The 20,087-nt window shown below is 34.4% G+C and overlaps 4 protein-coding genes across 8 annotated transcripts in view; 1 reads left to right on the forward strand and 3 right to left on the reverse strand.

The window, feature by feature from the left end:
- The window catches only part of LOC143342710 (uncharacterized), a 22,505-nt gene extending 16,461 nt beyond the window's left edge, over positions 1-6,044 (reverse strand). For 2 of the 3 annotated variants that reach the window (XM_076766863.1, XM_076766861.1), the window contains exon 1: positions 4,185-5,362. The gene's annotated coding sequence lies outside the window, so the exon portion shown is untranslated. Of the gene's footprint in view, positions 1-4,184; positions 5,363-6,013 lie in introns of those variants that run through there. The other variant, XM_076766862.1, reaches the window with a different exon arrangement.
- On the forward strand, positions 5,794-10,515 carry LOC143342713 (polyisoprenoid diphosphate/phosphate phosphohydrolase PLPP6). 2 transcript variants are annotated; one of them, XM_076766868.1, is made up of 4 exons: positions 5,794-5,984; positions 8,942-9,073; positions 9,217-9,316; positions 9,425-10,515. In XM_076766868.1, exons 1-4 carry the CDS (start codon positions 5,964-5,966, stop codon positions 9,805-9,807), a joined length of 636 nt encoding a protein of 211 aa, XP_076622983.1. In that variant the 5' UTR covers positions 5,794-5,963; the 3' UTR covers positions 9,808-10,515. The 2 variants fall into 2 exon arrangements, with proteins under 2 accessions (XP_076622983.1, XP_076622984.1); XM_076766869.1 differs by lacking the exon at positions 5,794-5,984 and adding an exon at positions 8,350-8,524.
- LOC143342712 (uncharacterized) lies at positions 6,776-8,079 on the reverse strand. Its single transcript, XM_076766867.1, has 5 exons — positions 7,924-8,079; positions 7,790-7,827; positions 7,393-7,707; positions 7,033-7,300; positions 6,776-6,956 (listed from the first exon to the last, which is right to left on the reverse strand). The coding sequence occupies exons 1-5, from the start codon at positions 7,971-7,973 to the stop codon at positions 6,890-6,892; spliced, it is 738 nt and encodes a 245-aa protein (XP_076622982.1). The 5' UTR covers positions 7,974-8,079; the 3' UTR covers positions 6,776-6,889.
- LOC143342711 (alpha-tubulin N-acetyltransferase) overlaps positions 10,476-20,087 on the reverse strand; it is a 24,453-nt gene continuing 14,841 nt past the window's right edge. Inside the window, exons 4-8 of one of the 2 annotated variants that reach the window (XM_076766866.1) lie at positions 15,867-16,008; positions 14,834-14,939; positions 14,610-14,697; positions 14,062-14,108; positions 10,476-11,808 (exon numbers count right to left, since the gene is read on the reverse strand). In XM_076766866.1, the coding sequence (XP_076622981.1) occupies positions 11,526-11,808; positions 14,062-14,108; positions 14,610-14,697; positions 14,834-14,939; positions 15,867-16,008 (666 nt within the window). In that variant the 3' untranslated portion in view covers positions 10,476-11,525. Of the gene's footprint in view, positions 11,821-14,061; positions 14,109-14,609; positions 14,698-14,833; positions 14,940-15,866; positions 16,009-20,087 lie in introns of both variants that reach the window. The other variant, XM_076766864.1, reaches the window with a different exon arrangement.

The raw sequence follows: 20,087 nt of genomic DNA on the forward strand, positions 1-20,087 counted from the left end.
CGTAAAAAAATATTGAATACTTTCGCCTGTATAATCGCTTCCTAAAATATTTACGAACAATAGGCAGACTTGGTTTCAAAATTATTATATTTGAAAGACACCTTATTTTTCAAATCATCACTCTGTCGCGCTCTCTTAATGATCGAATTGCTAACCAGAGACCGAAACGTCGAACGTGGATTATCAATAACTGATGAAAATAATTCAAAGCTGTACAATAGAGACGTAATTATCGCGCGCGCATTAATGCGTTTGCTTTCACGGCGATTCCTCCAATACGGTACTTAATGAATTAATGAAGATAATTTTCATAAAATGAAAATGGCCTGTGAGCACGCCGCGATGGAGATTACAACGGATTTTCGTAACGAGGCATGGAAATGCGTGTACAATTTCACGAAGAATTCCACGTCAAACGGAATTACAAGATCAAAGTTAAAAACAGAATTTTGTTCGATCGTATACGAATTACAGCTAGAATTTCTTGACAAATTATTTATTTATCAAATATGAAAATGCTTTGGTGATTCGAATATTTGTCGAATGAAATACGACTACTATTCAGATATTCGACTATTCAAATATTATTTGGCTGTTTGAGTATTATTCGAATATTATTTAAATAATGTATATTATTTTGATGCCTAACTACTCCAATACTTAACTACGAAGAGAATCCAAATTATTGCAAATATTGTGCCAACGTATTTGAATAACAATATTGAAATATTGTTCATCTAATGAGAAGGTGAACTCTAGTAATACTCCCACGCGACTTGCGAAAATGTCGCTCCACTGCATTCTGCCCAGGATTATATTGTAGATTCGACGTATGATTAATCGAAATGTGAAAAAATTGATCAGACGATTGAAAAACCGATAGTGAAGCTTTCATTAAAAAAATATTAATGCAAATATTAATTCCAGAAATCTAGAACAAATGTATTCAATATAAGGAAACAAAAGTTGAAAAAATGATGTGTTGAACAATCATCAAAAAACAATTAATTTATATCTATTTAGGACCAAAAACAATTAATAAATTATGTACTACTATATTCAGAAAATTCTTCTGTATCTTTTAAAATCAATTAGTACCTTCCAATATTTTTACTTTTCACGTAATACCTCATTTTTGTCAAAAAACTCGTATTTTTCAAAATCTGGGGGTGGTACAACAATTCGACATCCAGTTTCTTGTTTTCCGGCTCTACAAGGATCACTCAGTGGTTATTGAAGGACAGAGAAGAAGTTTGAATTTGTGGGACAGTGTAATCTATAGGTACGTCTCGACCATAGTACGAACCGGAAGTCCTCCGAGAGACAAATCCCGTGGTTCGATCGCGACAAAATTTTCATCCGCAACTTAGACCGTTACTAATTGTCGCTTACAGCCCAACGTTCACATTTATTTTTACGCGAAATAGGGAGTAGCGCTTATTTAATATTTGTTTCCGCGTAACAAAACGAAGCTTCGCAGAATTTTCACGAGCAGAAACGCCGCGTAATTGCTGCGCGTTTTGTAATGTTTAATAAGCGGGCCCCGCAATGGACAAACTCTGAACTCATTATTTACAAAACTTCGTCTGCGCTCATTACTCGTAAAACTGTCCGGGGAAGCGGTAATCATTTTAATGACCATTTCGCGTTTAAAAATTTTCCAAACGAACTAAAGGACTTTTGATTGCGGAAGTTTCGCGACACGTTTTCGTTTATCCGAGCGGGTCTGCGTAAAAATAACGCAACAAATGTCTCGACTAATAAATCCATTGATCCGGTCGTTTTGCGAAACGTACAGTCCGCGGGATGAAAATTTCGTACGTTAAATTTGTACGATGGTTATGCAATGAATGCGTTCACATACAGCTGGTCGATACCATTGTAAATTTAACGAAACTAACAATTTTCGGAATCGTGGAAACGGTGAATATTAAAGCACTCCGCGAAAATAGGTACACGTCTCCTTATCACTTAAGGAATTTATCAGTTTCTTGACTTGTTTCTTTGACTTGAAGTCTTATCAAGACTTGTCTGACGAACAAAAATATACCGTCAAAAAAACTACTATGCTTAATTATTGCTGATATTTGCAACTGAGACTAAACGATAATAGTGCAAATTGTGTAGCAAAATTACTTTTATTCAATTTTCTGTGTTTCCTGTTATCATAGTCCCAAATTAATATTTGCGAGGAATAAGGAATAAAAACTATTAGATGTTCAAACGAATTATTTGTTTATGTGTTTAGGCAGTAGAAAAAATAAGTTTAAATCAGTAGCAGGGTTCGTGAATAGAATAAAGGAAAACAAATTTGATAGTCTTAAATAATTTTCAATTGCGTTGTGATTCTCCAGTTTGAGACTATCTTCAGACGCATAAAAAAGAATCCAAGAACAGAACGATTATAAACGTAAATCGAAGCTCAAGCTTTTTATATGATGATTTTATGCAAAACAAAAAATAAACTCTACAATACTGCGCACACACGACCACACGAAATTCGATTCACGTGAGTGGAAGAAGACCATCAGAGTCAGACCAGCTGGTTCCACTAATCGTGAAGTGAAACACCTAAAGACAACTCGATAAAATAATGAATTTCGCAAAAGCAACTTTTTTTCACCGCTTTCTTCTCAACATTTTTCACGAAGTAGATGCACTTATTCCCCATTGACGATCGTTTAAGCATGCAAATACGCTTCAGCAACTTGACCGTGGAGAAACAAGCAAAGAAAAAAAAAGGGTGAAATGCAAAACTGTAACAAACCACCCTTAAGCGATTTAACCATAGCGACAGGTTGAAAAGTATGGCAATCTTTGGAGATTTTCGTCGACGTACGATGTACGTTTTTATACTATATTTCAGGTGATTTGATAATTAGATACTTGTCCATTAGTGCTGCAAAATTGACTCCGCGTAAATCGATAATTCAGGGTTATCAAGATTTCTCGAAATGTGATGTACATATTTACTTCAAATTTTAATAGTACTTTTTAAAATATATCGTTTATCGTTTTAACGTGATTCTTTCTTATTATTTCATTTGTTTTTATTTTATATTAAGAAGACTGTGAAAATTTACGAGAAAAATGAAATGTTTGAATCATAGATTTAAAGAAAATTTATTTTCTCTCTAGAAATCATAAACGATTATCGATTTCTGATATATGTATTGTATGTAATCTTAGGAGCAAATATTTTTGAGTTTAACTTTAATTATTATCTTATAATTACCCGCAGCTTCGTTTACGTTTAACTTCCTTCAGTTATGTGTATGTCAAAAATATGTACATAACAAAAAAGTTTTTAAATTTAATTTCCAACAAATGATATCATAAATGCCTTTGCTGTGAAAGCACGTATAAGCTCAGAGCACGTCATACATTTTATAGTTGATATTCCCGGCCCCCCACTACCAGCAAGAATTTTGCGATGTTATATAGCCAATATTTTAAGTCAGTTTACTATGGGGATACAGTTTTTTCGCAATACAGTAAGAAATAGACAGACAAAACTAAATTTTATTTGCAATAACAATTTCGCTCACTCCTCACCCTCATTTTATCGTAAGGTAACGATATATAACCTATGTGACTCGGGAATAAGTGAGATTTTAAGTTCAGTAGTTTGTGATATTACATAAAACAAACTTTACTCTGTACCATATTGGTATAGATTATTTGATAAAAAGCCACGATCGGACGGTAGTAACACAACTCGAAGTCAATATGTAATAAAAATTTTTTCTTTCAAACATTTTAAACAAATAAAAACTTGACAACCACAGAATAATGAGTTCTCCGAACAACAAGTAAAATTAAACAACCTCAATATTATTTAATCATTTTTTTTTAATTTTACTCTCAGTTTAATGAATGTTTAGTACGTTGATAAAATAAAAAAAAAAGTAATAAATTACCCAATTAATAAATAAATTACAAAGATGACCTTACTTTTCGGTCTGGCACCTTGGTTATTCCCCTTAAAATGAATCGACGGCAACGGTCGTTAGCGGGTCTGCATTGCGAGAGGTTCTTTGGCGGATGTAGGAAGCGAGCAAGCAAGCTTATCAAAAATCGCTAAAGGAAAATATAAAAAAGAAAGAAGAAAAAGAAGAAGTAAATGTTAACCGAAACGTGTCCTCGGTACGAGTAGAAAAAATGTAATAAAAGATTCCTCTTACGGATGCCCGTCCGGTGGCCTACCGCAATTCAGGCCGATCGTCATTACGGTAAATCATCCCCCGGTTACGGTGGCCCGCTACGAGCAAGAAGCAGCCGATCTCTCCACGTTACCGGTCGACCGGAAGTTACGCAGTAGCACCGCGGCTACGAGTGACGTGCACGCGGGCCGCGAGTCGCGCCGAGAGAAATACGTCCGGATACGTGCTGCCGCAGAACGAACTCGCGAGATTCCTGACCATTGGACCGACCCTCGTGCATGCATACTTTAGCATAACGTTCTCTATACAATATCCAGAAAGAGGGACGAGGGGAACGAGAGGAAAAGAGAGACAGCGACGAAGGGAGCGCGGGCCAGAGACAGACAGAGATATACAACAACCCCTCCCCCGTCACAGCCGCGTCGTCCTACCTCGCTGACCCCTTCCCATTGCCCTCGCGAATCGATTTGTTATTGTTTTTGTGTCTGCGGTCGTCGCGGCGAGCGGAGCGAGCGGGGTGCATATCGGTGGGTGGCAGCCCGGAGACCGGGTTCGCGGGAAGAAGGGTGGATTGGGGAGAGAGGAGAGGGTGGGTGCCAGTCGCAGCTTCAAAGGCTCGGTTTTCGGGCCGGCAGAGAGGCGACCAGGAAGGGCGAACGGGGCTGCTACACCACCCTGGACAAAAGGGGAAAGGCGGTGCGGTAAGGGTGCACTTTGGTAGCTCGAAAGAGATGAACGAACAGTTACACGTTCCTGGCCAGTGGTGTAGCCCTTGTGACCGTTTGCGTTATCGAATTCTCGACGAACGCTGCGGTTCCTGCAAAGAACCCGAATGGAATACCTCTTGTCACGAATTTCTTTCTTTTTTTCTCCATTAAAGTATATCATTCCTCCTGTGTACGAGGGTACATCCCTTCCGAGTATATAGAGCGCTATATCGTTTACTGGCCGATGTCATGTCCCTTGACGAACAAAATGCTCTCCTCGACGATGGAGAAATCCTGGCTACGCCACTGGGCTTCACTGCTAAAAAGAGCGAGAGAAAATGGGTGGGAAAGGATGGAAGCTGGCACACTGATGAGAGAGCAAGATGAGGAAACGAGGAGGAGAGGGAGCCCAGGGGGAGGAGAAGGTGGGTGGTGAACGGAAGAAACGACAGGGTGAGAGGGAGGAACCGCGAGGGTTAAGCGTAGAGGGGGTTAGTTGCTGCTGGTACTCCACGGTGAAGAGAGGGAGGGTTAAGGGGAGGAGGGGAGGGAAATAGATCGGATTGCGTGGTCGACACGAGGGTTGGTTGGTATGAGTGCAACGGGATAAAAGAGGGAGCAAAAGTGAGAAAGCGGGAGACAGAGATGCTGATAGTGGCGCGTGTATGAGAGAAAGAAAGGGTGCAAGACGTGGATTGGTCGGAGGGAAAGAGAAACTCGAGGTAAGACGAGGGATACGACGGTTTGACAGGTGACAACCGATCGGACCACTGACGTCACAGATCACTCGCTCGGCCGTTTGCTCGCACGCACAAACACGATTTACCGCACACACGGGCGTACGTAGGAGACGACGCGCGCGCGCGTGATGTGTCGTGTATCACGCCGTTACTCGCGTTCCGTGCACAGCTACGTCGTACATAAGTTTCCACGCCGTGAGAAAAAAAAAGGGTACCGCACGAGAGGGCGAGACAGAGTGAGAGAGCGAGCACGGGACAAGAGAGATGGAAAATTGAGAAAGAAGAAAAAAATATAGGACGGCGCGATAAAGAGACAGGGAGAAACGGAAAGGGAAAAAGATCGAGAGTGGGAGATGAGAAATTTTTCGGCGGAAGTAAGTAGTAACGTATTTACGATGCTAACCGGCTGATAGCCTCGCGCGACGCCTCTATCTGGTTACCATTACACTCGGATGTATGAAATGCGCCAGCAGCATACACCATCCCCCCACAATAGCCCTATTTATGATTGGGCAAAATTGCTTTCCATGCGCAGAATAAAATCGCGCGCGGCCGAGGAAAAATCCGCGGGGGTTGGATGCACGCGAGTATCGCGACCTGCGCCGCGCTCCTCTCGACGTGATTCTTTCGAAATGTCGAAATCGACAACATTTTGTGCCCGCGTCCGAATTACACGAATCAATCGCCGGCTCGAGGACGATCTTTGTTCGTCTGATTTTCTTTGCGGTACGCGCTTGCAAAATTTGGGGAAAAATTAAATATGGCGAGAGGCCGCGGTCATGCGTAGACGACGCTTCCAACCCCATCTTCCAGTTCGCCAATCACCGAATACAAGCTGATTTCAAAGAAATTCCACCAGCGTCGCTGTCCTCGTTCGGGGGTGCAACGCGCATTTCAGAAAATTGGTCGAGATAACCTTTTGTTGAATGTTTCTGAACGAAAGAGTGTTTTCAAAAAGTTTCTTTTGTTACGCCGACATTTGTTTTCTTCCGTTTTGTTCGAACGAATGCAAACATTGTTCTAGTAGACAACAATCGCGATCGTTAATTAAAGTGTTTGTCATATCAATTTCAAAAATATGGCGTCGTTTGCTTCAGTTGTTTACGAAATAATTTCGCTATGAGTGTGGTTCGAATCGTCTGGTATGTTATTTTAAAAATTATAGTAAACTTTGCAATTAAATTTTATTTCAAATTATATATTATAAAATATTATAAAAATATGAAAATATTATCACAGCGTTAAACATTTTTTAATACTTTTTTAGTTATAAGTAGATTTATGCTAAAGCTAAAGATGCAATTTTCAATGCAAGAACTTGTAACTCGCCAATTTCTTTTCCTAACCTAAAAAAATAAAAAAAATTAATTTCGAAACAATATCCAATTAACATATTAAAAGTTACATCCACAAGTACTGTACCTTTTGTGAAGATTTTCAATAGTGTTATGAATATTTAAGAAATTTGTAATACCATCATTAACACTTTTATATGTATCAGTTTTTGTGTCAATTATAGACACACTAGACTTCAAAGTATCACTACAAGATCTTAATGTTTGGATTGCTTCCTTCCATTCTTCAGGTGTTTCAGGAAGAATTATATTGCTATATTGAAGTACATCGAAACGTTGCAGAAAAGAATGTAATTGAGATAAAGTATTTTCCAGCTTTTCAATATATTCCCTTTCTGTAATTAAAACAATTATCCTTGAAAATACACCTCATGATGTGTAGTATTCTTAGTATTTTCAAGATATAAGTACTTATTGTTAAACTTACTTATAGACGTTTTTGCATTTGCAATTTGTTTGTCTATATCATTCTGCAACTTAGTTAAATTTATTATATCTCTCTCTCTAGTTTCTAGTTTAAATAATTTTTCTTCAACATGATCAAGTTCTTTAGCAATTTTTGCAAGCTGCAAGGAAAATGACTTCTTCTTCTTCTGTGCTTTCTTTTCTAAGATATTTTCTATCATTATTCTTTGTAAATATTCATCATAAAGGAGTTGTAATTCTGTATTGTTGCAATCAGTATCAACTGACTGAGTAGAAAATACAGATAATCTATCCAATAGTACTTTTCTTGGACCAACTAAATCAATAAACCAAAAAGCATGTCATGTATCACTGAGTTAATTTTATTGAGAAGTTAAAACAAAATATTTTATTCTTACCATTTTGTGGAACAGCAAAGTCAAATGCAGCCATTGTTCTGCGAAATATAGCAACCTGTTATGTTATTCTTTGTGAACTTATTAAATAATATTGAGAAGTTTTAAGAAGAAGCAGAAAATCTTGTTTATTTTACCTCCTATCATGACGCCGATTTGACGTTCCCACAATACTTTTATTCTGCATCTTTTGTTAAGATTTTATATCGCAACACTCCTAATTGAAAATAGCAGTTAAGACTGTTCAAATTATTTCTCGTAATTTGAGGTAGCTAAGCTATTTTGACTTAACCTGGGTAAAGAACTCTTAAGGTTTAACTGGTCCCTGTACAGCACCACAAGCGGAGTACCTCAAAACTAAATACGTTGAGAGGATGACCTTAGACCTTGATGCTCCCTCATTGGTTGCAATCTTGGGGGAAAAACCATCATACCACAACAATAACAGCAAAAGTTCTAGAAGTGACATCTTGTGTTTAGAAAGCAAAGCAATTGTCTAACTAGAATTTAGAACCAAGAATTTATCTATTTATAGTATCACCATTGATGTTATTTATTTAAATGACTTAAATTTGCTGATAACGTTGATTAGTGATTATTTGATACGTGGACTAATCATAAAGGACATGATAAGAAAATATGTTTCTTGTCAATAATTTTATCAGTGTACTATAGAATAAATTACTTTTAAAAAGTTGATCATTGAAGAACAATTTTTACTAAGAATTCATAATCATGGTTAGTTTATGTTACTCAAGTGAATTGTTAGCTTAATTTTCTTAGAAGGCTATGTTTTTTGTTCCAAAGAAATAGATAAGTAAAGTACACATTTTTACTCATACAATAATTGATCTTTAATAACACATTTTATTTTGAAAGTAGGTTATATAGAATTACATGGGGTATTTTGATGGTCTATCAATTACATTTGCTTTATTTATAATTAATATTGTACTCTATTATTTTGTTTAATAAATTGTATAAAATAAAACCAATTATACAAGGAAGTCGTTGCTCTTTATTTTTTGATAGTATATTTTGTTGTTCCCCATGATACTAGTTTTGTTTTGAGAATATATGACAACATTTAAGGATTAAAATAAATTTGACTCTGTCTTGAATTCTATTAATTTAGAAGAAATATTTCTTTAACAGGATAAGAGAGACATTTCTCCAATCCTAAAGAATATATTGTCTCTTGACATTCGATTAACAAACAGTTTTGTGAAATATATGAGCAAATTCATGCCTATGAAGCAATTAAAAGTACATTATTCAGCATTGGAGGTAAGTTTAAAAATGTATTTATAGCTATTAATTAACAAATAGTTTGATTTTAAAAATTAACTATAATAATGATAATAAGTTCTCTGAGATCATAGTTGTATAAACTAACTTCTATTTCTTAATATTTTTCATTACTTGTGTAGATATCATGTAATGGCCTAGTATGGTTTGGATCAATATTGGCTCTGGTTTGGATTCTTCATAATAAAGATTTATATCAAATGCAAGTCAATTTATTATTAGGTAAGTATATTTTAGTAATAAATATAATGTCTATACTAGTAACACTAAGAATGTAATATTTTGTAAAACCAGCCTTTATAGTAATTAATAAAGTCATTATACTTTCAGGCTTGCTGTTGGACGTTATTTTTATTGGTGTATTGAAAGCAATCACACGACGAAGACGACCTACATCTGCCGCAGTTCCTTTAGCAATAGGACCTGATAAATATTCGTTTCCATCTGGTCATGCTTCTCGAGCTATGTTTTTACTTTATTTCTTTAACTATTTATGGCCTGTATCTGTGATTTTCTTACCTCCATTAGTAGCATGGGTTAGTGCTATAGCTTTGTCTAGAGTCATGATGGGAAGACACCATATTCTTGATATTATCGCAGGCTTACTTTTAGGTTATGTTGAAGGTCTACTCATGAGTTTTTTGTACTTAGAACCACAAACTTGTTTGTATTTAGTATCTTTCATGACTGATGAAAAAGTGGGTGATACGTAATACAATGTTTAGGTTTTGGTTATGTTATTAAGTGTGTTATATTTTAATATGTTTTTAAATAGTGACAAATTATGCATTATGACTCTATGTGGACTGTGTATAAAATAATCACGTTTTTAATTTTTGCAAGTATTTTACAATTTCTACTTCAGATGCAATTATTTAATTTTAATTGTTTTAAAGTATTTTATAATATTCACGATGATGCCAGATGTTGTGTGTACATTACTTCATCCGCGGATGCGGTACGAGAATTTGAGCACTAGGTTTTGATGTTATTATGAATAATTGATGACGTATATTATTATTTTATTTACTTTTTAATGTAAATAAAAGAATACTTAATAAATTACACCCTAAATTTATGAAAGATCAGGTCGCTTTATGTGTACCTAGTGTACGAGGTGAGCTTCCGGTGGATGACGTGAATGTGTTAATTTGGACTGGATACATCAAACTTTGGAAGTACCAAATTACGAGAAATATTAGCTATGATATTATTAATGTTACAGTACAATTGTAAAATTTAAGAAATAAATATTGTAATTATAAATTTTGAAATATCTAACCTTGAAGAAAGTGAATACCAGAGAAAAGTACATACATAAATTTGAAATACAAAGGAATATATGGGGAATGTTTTATATAATTATATTTAATAATTTGGTTACCATGTTATTAAATAAATTATAGTATTTTGTACTTTAATCATTTATTCTCTTGTCACGTGATATAGTTTTTTCGACAACGATTCCATTTTTATACATACTTAGGTATTATCCCGTTATCTTAAATTCATAGATTTCTACGAATTTAGTACTAGAAGGTACAAAATTTTCAAGGCGTGATTGATAAATATGGTCTGTACGAAAAGTTTCTTTTGTTTTAATGGAGTATCGAACGCGACAAGATTTAAACTGAATAATAATAAATCTAATTATAGTGCACTATTATAAAAAGAAGGAATGATAAGTTCATTTATATAATGAACTTATATATGACTACATTTGCGGTATATGCGAAACGTCTTGTACGTTTTCGTATAAGTATAAAATTACAAGCCAGCTTACATATGGATTCTACACGATTATTGTTAGTCATGTACTACGATTTGAACTCATTTTTTAAATGCAAAGTTACTAACAATTTCAATGTCATAATTAATCATTGAAATACATTCGTTAGATATTTATACTAGTACAAATACCTTTTTTGTAATCATATTCAAGAGAAGTCTAATTAGAACTTTAGAAATTACTTTATAATGAAAGCATTATTTAAAACGATACAAAAAATAGTAATAAAGTACATTAAGCGAGAAATAACTTCCAAAATTTTAATTACCGTGATCTGATACTAAACAGTTTCTAGGTCTCACTTTACATTCACTAACTTTCAGTGCAGTTTCATAATAATACATAATTAAATAAAGATCAATGTTAATATGTTAAATGTTTATATTGACCGAAAAGTAAAGAAAAACTATTTTTGTCAACTGATATAGAGGTTTTTTGGATCTGTTTGATAATTGTTTAATCACCATCAAACTTATTAGTAATTATCTTTTCATAAGAATCTTATTACCGAAGGTAAAGTTTTACGACATTGTCACGTATGCAAGTAATAACATTTTTAAACGTAAATTTCTTCAAGACAACTAACAAATAAAAAATAATTCTATCCAGAGAAATATTAATTTTTCATTTCTTTTAGTTGTATTACCATAAAGGTGAATGGTAAAATTTAAGATCCAATCGAGTGTGTTGGTTGGTACCAGCTACTTCTTGACTACACGAGGGAGATGGTTTTATGTTCTTTTCAATTTTCTCCGTTTCCCGTAATATGGTAGCGAGGGGAGTTGGTTGATGGTCAGGTAAAGCAGGTGTTGGTACCGTGGACAGTTCGTTTGTGCGTTGTTTCTGTTCCTCTTCAGAGTAAAGACTTAATGAGCGTGGTCGGTCTGGTTTCAATTGCATAGCAGTAGATGTCCTTGAGTTTTCACTGTAAAAATAACTTTCCATGAAATTATAAGGAAACCTCTGTATAAAATACTGACATGCATTTCACGATCATAATTCCTTTGTCACGTATACTTTGGTATTGTTAAATTACTATGATTCTTTGGAGTCCTAATAATTGTAACAGGACTGCATTCATTGGGTAAGTGCAAAGTTTTGTTCCAGGTATGATTTTCTCATCTCTTAAACTTACATTACTTACTGCTTTTCAGAATGTTTTACAATTTTCTGATTATAAAAATTGTATTAACATATCGAGATAAGCAATAACAGACAAAAATTTTACACTCACCTATTAGAATTGGAACAAGAAATTTGTGGTTCTATTAATCAACGAATTATTACGAAAAACTTATTTTTCATGTATACAGGGTGTTCGGTCACCCCTGGGAAAAATTTTAATAGAGGATTCTAGAGGCTAGAATAAGACGAAAATCAAGAATACCAATTTGTTGGTGGAGGCTTCGTTAAAAAGTTATTAACAATTAAATTAAAAAATTTCAAATCGTTCTGGAAAAATTATTTTCGGTTGCGGGGGTCAATTACAATTATTTTTGGTGAATACACATACTTCCGAAATCCTACCCACATTCGAGAAAAAAATCGAATAAGTGCTGAAAGTTTTGGGTGGAAAAAAAGATTTTCGAATCGTCTTGGAAAAATTATTTTTAGTTGCAGGGGTCAATTGCAAACATTTTTGGTCAACAGACATACCCCCGAAATCCTACTCAGTTTCGAGAAAAAAATTCAGAACGAGCGGAACTTTAAACGTTAATAACTGTTTAACAAAGCCTTCATCAACAAATTGGTATTCTTGATTTTCGTCTTATTTTGGCCTCTAGAATCTCCCATTAAAATTTTTCCCAGGGGTGGCCGAACACCCTGTATACATAGAAAAATCCTTGTGATTTTAATTATTTAGGTTTTTTATATTTTATTTTTCGTTTTATACTTTTGCAATTACAAAATAAGATAATGCATTGTGTTTGTGACATTATAACAGAAAATAGACCATGCAGGGATCACAATTTTTGCAAGTAATGCGCAAGAAATTACTTACTCTCCAAATAAGAGTGAAAGGGACATGTTGCCAGTGTGCAGAGGATTTTGGGAATATTGAACTTGTACTTTCATGGGAGTGGAATCATTTAATATCTGCCAATAAAAAGGAAATAAATGTAAATCCATGCTGAGCATTCAATGCAACTGTTTTAATAATATGGTGCAAATGATGATTCAAAATAATAGTATACATATCACAATAAATAAATATAATGAACATACATTGATACATGCGCAAAATTAATTTAACGTGAAATATGATTTTAATAAACCAAGTATCTGTGCGTTAAAGAAGTGTTGCTGAAACAAAACGATCGAACGATATTTGCTTCTCGTGTTTATCTTTTAAGAATTAAATCCTTTATAGCATTTTCATTTTTATATAAGTTCATTTAATAATAATTTAAATGATTTCCATAAATTTCTACAGCTAATGTTTACATTATTTTCACTTACATTAAATACTGTAAGTATCATTTCAGTCACTGTACAACTGGATTTTATAGCATCTTTAAATACAATACAGAACCGTGACACGTCGAAAAACGCAAATTCATTGTCCTATAGTTAGATGAGTAAATAAATATTAAAATAAAAGGGCTAATCGTCGAGATTCTAATTGACAATATAAAATAGATTTTTACATTATCATTGTTCGAAAATTTACAGTCATACTATTAAGTCTGTACGACCGCAAACAAAAATTTAATAATTAGGTAAGAAAAGGTCAAGAAATATCCGTCGCGCGTATTAACGTGCGTTGGCAAGAGGTAGCGTGTACACACGGTGTAAAAATAGTGAAAGCCGCTTCTGTTGCGTATTACCGTGTTATTTATTTTTCTTTTAACCCTTTAGCGACCAGACGAAATATTTCGACTCCTCGATAAACGTTTATCTCACTAGCAAGTTAAATTTGTAATAACATCGATTAAGCATCCCCGTCGATTATTGTACATTTAAGTTACTGACGGTGCAATAATGTACACAGTTCAAAATGTTATTTGTTTAAGACAAACGATCTGGGCGTCGAAGGATTAATTAAAGCTCCAACGTTAAACGATCGATAGAGGCCTCGCCTCTCCACGTTTCGAACATTGAATTTCACAACTAATTTATTTAAGCAGCTTGCGTAAATTGTCTACGATCTGGATGACTATCTTTCGATTTTACTCACTCAGTACGTTCGGCGGATGGACCAAGCACAGCAGTGTTATGGATTATCTAGAAAAAAGCGTTAATGCGTCCTTAGTAGCATTACACCGTACCATAAGAGTTAGAATTTGCATTATTTATGGCTTTACGCAATTATTAATTGGCAAATTTTCATGGTGAAAAATGACTAAAATTATGAGGATATTTAATAATGTAAATGTAATGTATATTCCAAAGTCCGCGTTATTTTCTAGGGCGTCGCACTGGTGTAACTCTTTAAATAGTTATCTGTATCTCGAACAGTTTATCGACCTATACTATCTCAGCTGTGTCTCGTTAAAGAAACATATTTCTATGTTTGGCCATCTTCTTGCGATTGATAAAGTTCTGCAAGTAATCTTCTAACTAGTTTGCGCAGATAATAATAAAAGAACATTCAACTGCAAATACCTTTAGTATCTGTTTCTATTACGCCATTTACAAGAAGCCTAGATATTGTAGTAAAATTTAGTAATAATTTATTACACTGATTCGTTGGCGGGTTCAGATGTTTCATGGTGTTGTACTTACATTCGCCATGGAACACGGCGGTCGTGCTGCGGCGTATCTGCCGAACGAATTGCGCCCAACAAATGGAGAATACTGGACGCCATTCATACTGAAAAAATAATTTTCTTCATTTTCTTCTCTTCTTCATCTTCTTGTAAAATGTATGTAGAATATCACAAGGATATTACCGCAATGTTGGAGTTATATATCGTGTTAAAAATATTTAAAATGTTTTACACACGTACCTAGAGTTACTTTTCCCAATATTGTTATGAATGTTATTTGCTCCACCGATATCGACAGAGAGTTTAGGGGACAAGCTATATCTATTTGATCTGACATCCTGGCGCTCTGCAAAATATAAAATAAGTATGTTAAAAGGGCATAGATTTAATTATGATATTTTTAATCGAAGGAATTATAAATAGAAAAATTTGTCGTTAGACGTTGTCACAAACTACGATTAAGAGCAATCAATTTTCAGCTATATTAAACCATGAAAACTAGAACTGCTCATTTATAATCGACAGAAACAGCGTGACAGGGAGTGTATCGTTTGAGGACAGCTTCGAATCGATCAAAGGAATCGCATAATGAGGTCATTAATCGTAGATAGGATGACATTGACCGCGATTCATACCTTCCCAAGTAAGAAATACCGATTTAGGGCACGAGGTAGCGAAGGACAGATTATAAGACGACCTTCGTTCCACCATTCTTGTACCTTTAACTTGAAACCAGATCGACAATGGATTCATGAACAGCCCTGTACTTTTACGGTGGTACCTTGAAGACGAGACGCATCGTTCGGTCTGTTCGATCTTTAAGTAATCAGGAATGATAATGCAACGCCTCAAAAATAATATTCTTCTGACTTTTGGTCCGACTTTCCATTAAATTCATTTGTTAATATTACTTATACATGGAATAATATTTCATATTCCTTCTGTGTACGGTCATCGTACATCAATTTTTACATCTGTACGATAGGGTAAACTATGGCAGATTTATTTTGCTAGTTAATCATGTGCCTCTTTTTTACCAAAACTGATCTATCAGAATCTTCTCTTGCGTTAATTTGGGCATGATTTTTTTATTATATTCGTAGAATTGAATATGAAAAATATATTAAAGAAAACTAAAATTATTACCTTTTTCTGAGTACATATCACTGAGTATACATATGTACTGGGTACATATGTTGTATAGTATAGTTGATAAACTAGGAACTTCTTTTAATTAGTTTTAAATTACATTTGCGTAAAGGAGAATGCGTACCATCGTCGAAGAATCCTTGAAAGACCACGAATTTATTATTCTGTGGAATTATTTTCGAGAGGCCGTAGTACTTGTCCAGAAAGGCTAAGAACTTCCCCGAAGGTCTATCGATCGCCAGCTTCACCGGCTTAATGTTTTCCTCCTGAAAATTGAAAGCAACATTAAGTATTAACGGGCTTGTAATGAAAGTGTTCAACTGGAAGATGAATCGGCATTCTCGTGAATGGAATGGGGGAAGAACCCAGGCGTCACGTTAAGACTGTAGGATTTCTATGAGGAGAACTAATGATAACAATGACTTTTGCACTTTTCTCCTTGTAAATTCTGCAAGCATAATATCTAATATTTTTGTTCGCAAATGCAACAACCAGTATTTATTTATTAACGACGCATATTTATTATAAAATATAGTAACTTTATTTTGTTTTTATTAAAAGTTTTTACCCAATGAGAGGCATTCACTGTAGCTTTTTTGATTGTGAGATAGTGTTCATAAAGTTTTTGTATTTCAGATTATGTATTTTATACTCTACGTAATTTTATTTATGAAACTAGTCCCTCTTTCAGTCAGCGCCTATTTTCTAATGTATATCAGACCACGAATATCAGTTTTCTAAAATTTATTTGAATCGATAAAATGTTAGATTGTGCATTTTTTACATTTGACCTTCCAATACACGTTTTCTGGTAAAAGAAACTACCGAGATCTTGGAAAAGATAATGTTGGCGAAGTATAAAAGGCGATAATGTTGGCTTAGAGAGTATGAAAGGCGAGAAAGAACCTCCCACGCTCGATTCAAAATTGTTTACTGCATAATTTCTGTAGCAAGGTCTTGGAAAAAATATGAACAGCACCGATTAGAATGGAAGAAGTAGCATGTCGCTATTTCAGTACCGTTACGACTCACGTCAAAACGAAGGATTTCTTAGTTTTCCGGGCAGTCCGAACGACATAGACCGGAACGTACGGTTGAACATAAAGTCAGACGTTAAAGAGAGTAATGACTGGTTTTTTCGACTTCCCTCCGGCCAACGTCTTGCGCACTCAGCGATCAATACTCATTTTTTTTCGTTTTCCATAATGCTATCTGACCCCGTTGACATCTCCACGTCAGGGGATTTAACTTTATAAACGGAATCATACATCGTATACGATCTTCTAATCGCCATTTCCCACGTAACTGTACATATAACTGTCCTTTATTGCACGCTATTCGATGCAACATTTGTAGCGTGAGATCTTCTCAATTCACCGCGTATTTGCCACCTCGAGTTCGGAATAAAATATTTAACAAAAAGCAATATTTAGATACTAAGCCAGTTTAAATAAAATTATTAATTTAACCCATCTATTTATTGTGTGAAATAAATTAAATAAGCTATAAAAAATCGATGGATCTTTCTTGGTCTATCTACTAATTGCTTTTTCCATGTTAAATATGTTTCTACAGCAAATAATTCATTTATTCGTTCTACCGTTAAAGTCGTCCTACAGTCAAGGTTCCTATCAGAAATCATTGATTATAATTAACTTTTTATAAAAATTACTGGTTTTCTTTACAGCAATTCTACGATAAACACGCTAACCACAAAGAAAAATAATTGTTTTCCAAGAATGTTGGTTTCGTGACTCATACTCGATAAGAAAAAGCAACGTTCAGGCTTACGGTGGCAAATTAGCGAATGATCTTAAATAGGAGCGTGACAAAAGGTCGTTACGCGTGGGTGTTGCGGTCGAAGGTAACCCAAAAGGTGACTGAACTTGTTCAAACTGCTTGTTTCGGTTCGAAAAATTCACTTAAGCCGACTACACACGCTGACAGATCGCCTGGATGCCTATTAAACATTCACACGCTCCTGTTTTCCTCAGTTTTCTGAGTGACAATAAATAATATCGATAGATGCTTTGTTATTTTTCTGAATTAGATAGTATCCGTTGACAATAATATTTTCGAGGACATATACTTTCAGAAAATGAAATAAAAAAAGAAATCGATTTTGTAAGGTTTTAGAGTAGAATTATTCGAAGTTCCTATATCCATAGAGATCTTTAAATAGAATTTATGGAATTAATATATTGATCATGGATTTTCGAGGATCTCCCTCACAAATCTTTTATTTTTCACAATAAAATGTCCTTTTAAAATATCATATTCAATGTTACTGTAAATCGTTTAGTAGTATTTGCTACTGTACTTTATTTCACACTCGAGAACCCAGTAAATGCACGAATACTTTCCTTTTTCTCTAACATAACTTACAAGTTGACGTTTATGAAATTTTGCTCATGCTCAAGAATTCAGCAATTTCACGAATAGACTTTCCTTTCTCTTTGACATAAATCACGAGTTCACGTTTATGAAAACCAGTTCTTTTTCTTTACGCGATTTAACGAAGAATATTTGTTTGTTACTCGAATGTAAATAATATTACTGATACGTGTAAAATGTTTCAATATTATTGCAATCCGAAAACTAGACGTTTTATTAAAAATACTAAAATACAAATATAAAAGTTAGCAATTGTATATCAGTAAATGCTTCTTCCTTAAGTCACAAATAGGGAAAGTTGTAGTACGATCTCGTAAAAACTAAAAAAAACATGTACAGGAGCGAAGACGATAATATCGTCGAGCGTAGGATGTCAATGGTTCAGGAATGACCTCGAGTGATCCCTTTTTGGGCACTAGAGTTTGAAGGGCTAGGTACACGCCCTACGGCTGGCACGCATTGCTGGCAGAAATCAGATATGCCATATTGTATTACGTTTTAGATTCTCTTCAGAAAATGTTCTGTATTCGTACTAAGAACATTAATAAAGAACTAACAGATTGGCAATGTTGTTTTTTCTGATCAAAAATTAACAGGTGTTGATAAACGATAATTCAGATTAGTAAATTAAAAGATATCATCAACATTTTGACTGCCACGTATGGATGACAAGACTTATCACTTTGGAACTAAAATAATTAATTCTCAAGCTGAAATGTTAAAGGAAATAAATTTGAATAGGATTCATGAATTTTAGCGTGGTTACGAAAATAAATACTAAGACAAAGCCTTTAATTGAAAACTAAAACGATTGCACAGAGTGACCAAGTCGTGTTTAAGCCGACGTCTGCTACTGTTCTTTAATTAGAATCGCCTTCACAGTTTTTATACATTAGTGATGTCTGTAATTCCTGATTTCTTAAAGAACCTACATAATTGTTCACGGCACCAATGCTATTTCTTGCAGAACTAAGGAAAAAGATACAAATTAAAACGGATTATCCGTGTCCGGAGATTATAATGTTAATTAAGAACAAAAAAATAATGCTAAAAATACGCTGCAAATGTACAACGTTTACTTAATTTATTTAATTTCTTTGATCGTTTTTAATCATTAATAGCAATTTTTTGTGAAAGACAGTTTGACACGCGCTGCATTAGCGAACGAGAACTCCAGTGATTCAATATACTGATAAGTATGTAAACATTATTGACATTGCTCGAACACGATAGCGAAACTTACACGTACGTATACACAATTACAGATATCGAATAACGTTAACAGTGATAGCGTCGGTTCGAGACGTGCTCAACAAGACGATGCTACGAAGCTTGTCTTATTGCTCAAGGTAGCAATAAAATTTGAAATTTGGCACAGATGTTTATCGAGGCGTACTATCGAACATGTAAAAAGTCCTGTAAGATCAAAAGTGTGGCTTTATTTTTTTCTGTAGATACTTTGTAGACTGTTGATTGTACAAAGAAAAGAGATATTGTTAAAATTAATGGCCATAATTTTTTCTACAAGAAAGGTTTTATTTATATTTTTAATAACTTTAATACAAATAAAATAATATGTTAATAAAACTGTTTCAAACAAATCTTGCTTAGTTTCTTTGTAGGTGGAGGTGTAAAACCTGACAAATTTTTTTTAACGAAATTATCAGTTTCTTATTTCTAATTCTACTGTACCTTTTATATGCTCAATAGTACGTTTTAATAAATATCTCTATCAACTTTTAAAACTTTCCTATTTAATCTTTTTATTTGGAATTCGTTAACTGGATAGAGAAATTCACTTCGAATAGTTCCTATGATATTTTGTCATCGACGAGACGATTAGAGTACGACGAAGGTAATGCTTGACCAAACAATTTAGGAATACAGTGTACACACCGAACGATTTTATTTTGAGCAAAAAAGGTATTGACGAAGAGAGGACCAAACGTGG

Source organism: Colletes latitarsis, chromosome 6, assembly GCF_051014445.1.
Source record: "Colletes latitarsis isolate SP2378_abdomen chromosome 6, iyColLati1, whole genome shotgun sequence".
Classification (NCBI taxonomy): Eukaryota; Metazoa; Arthropoda; class Insecta; order Hymenoptera; family Colletidae; genus Colletes; species Colletes latitarsis.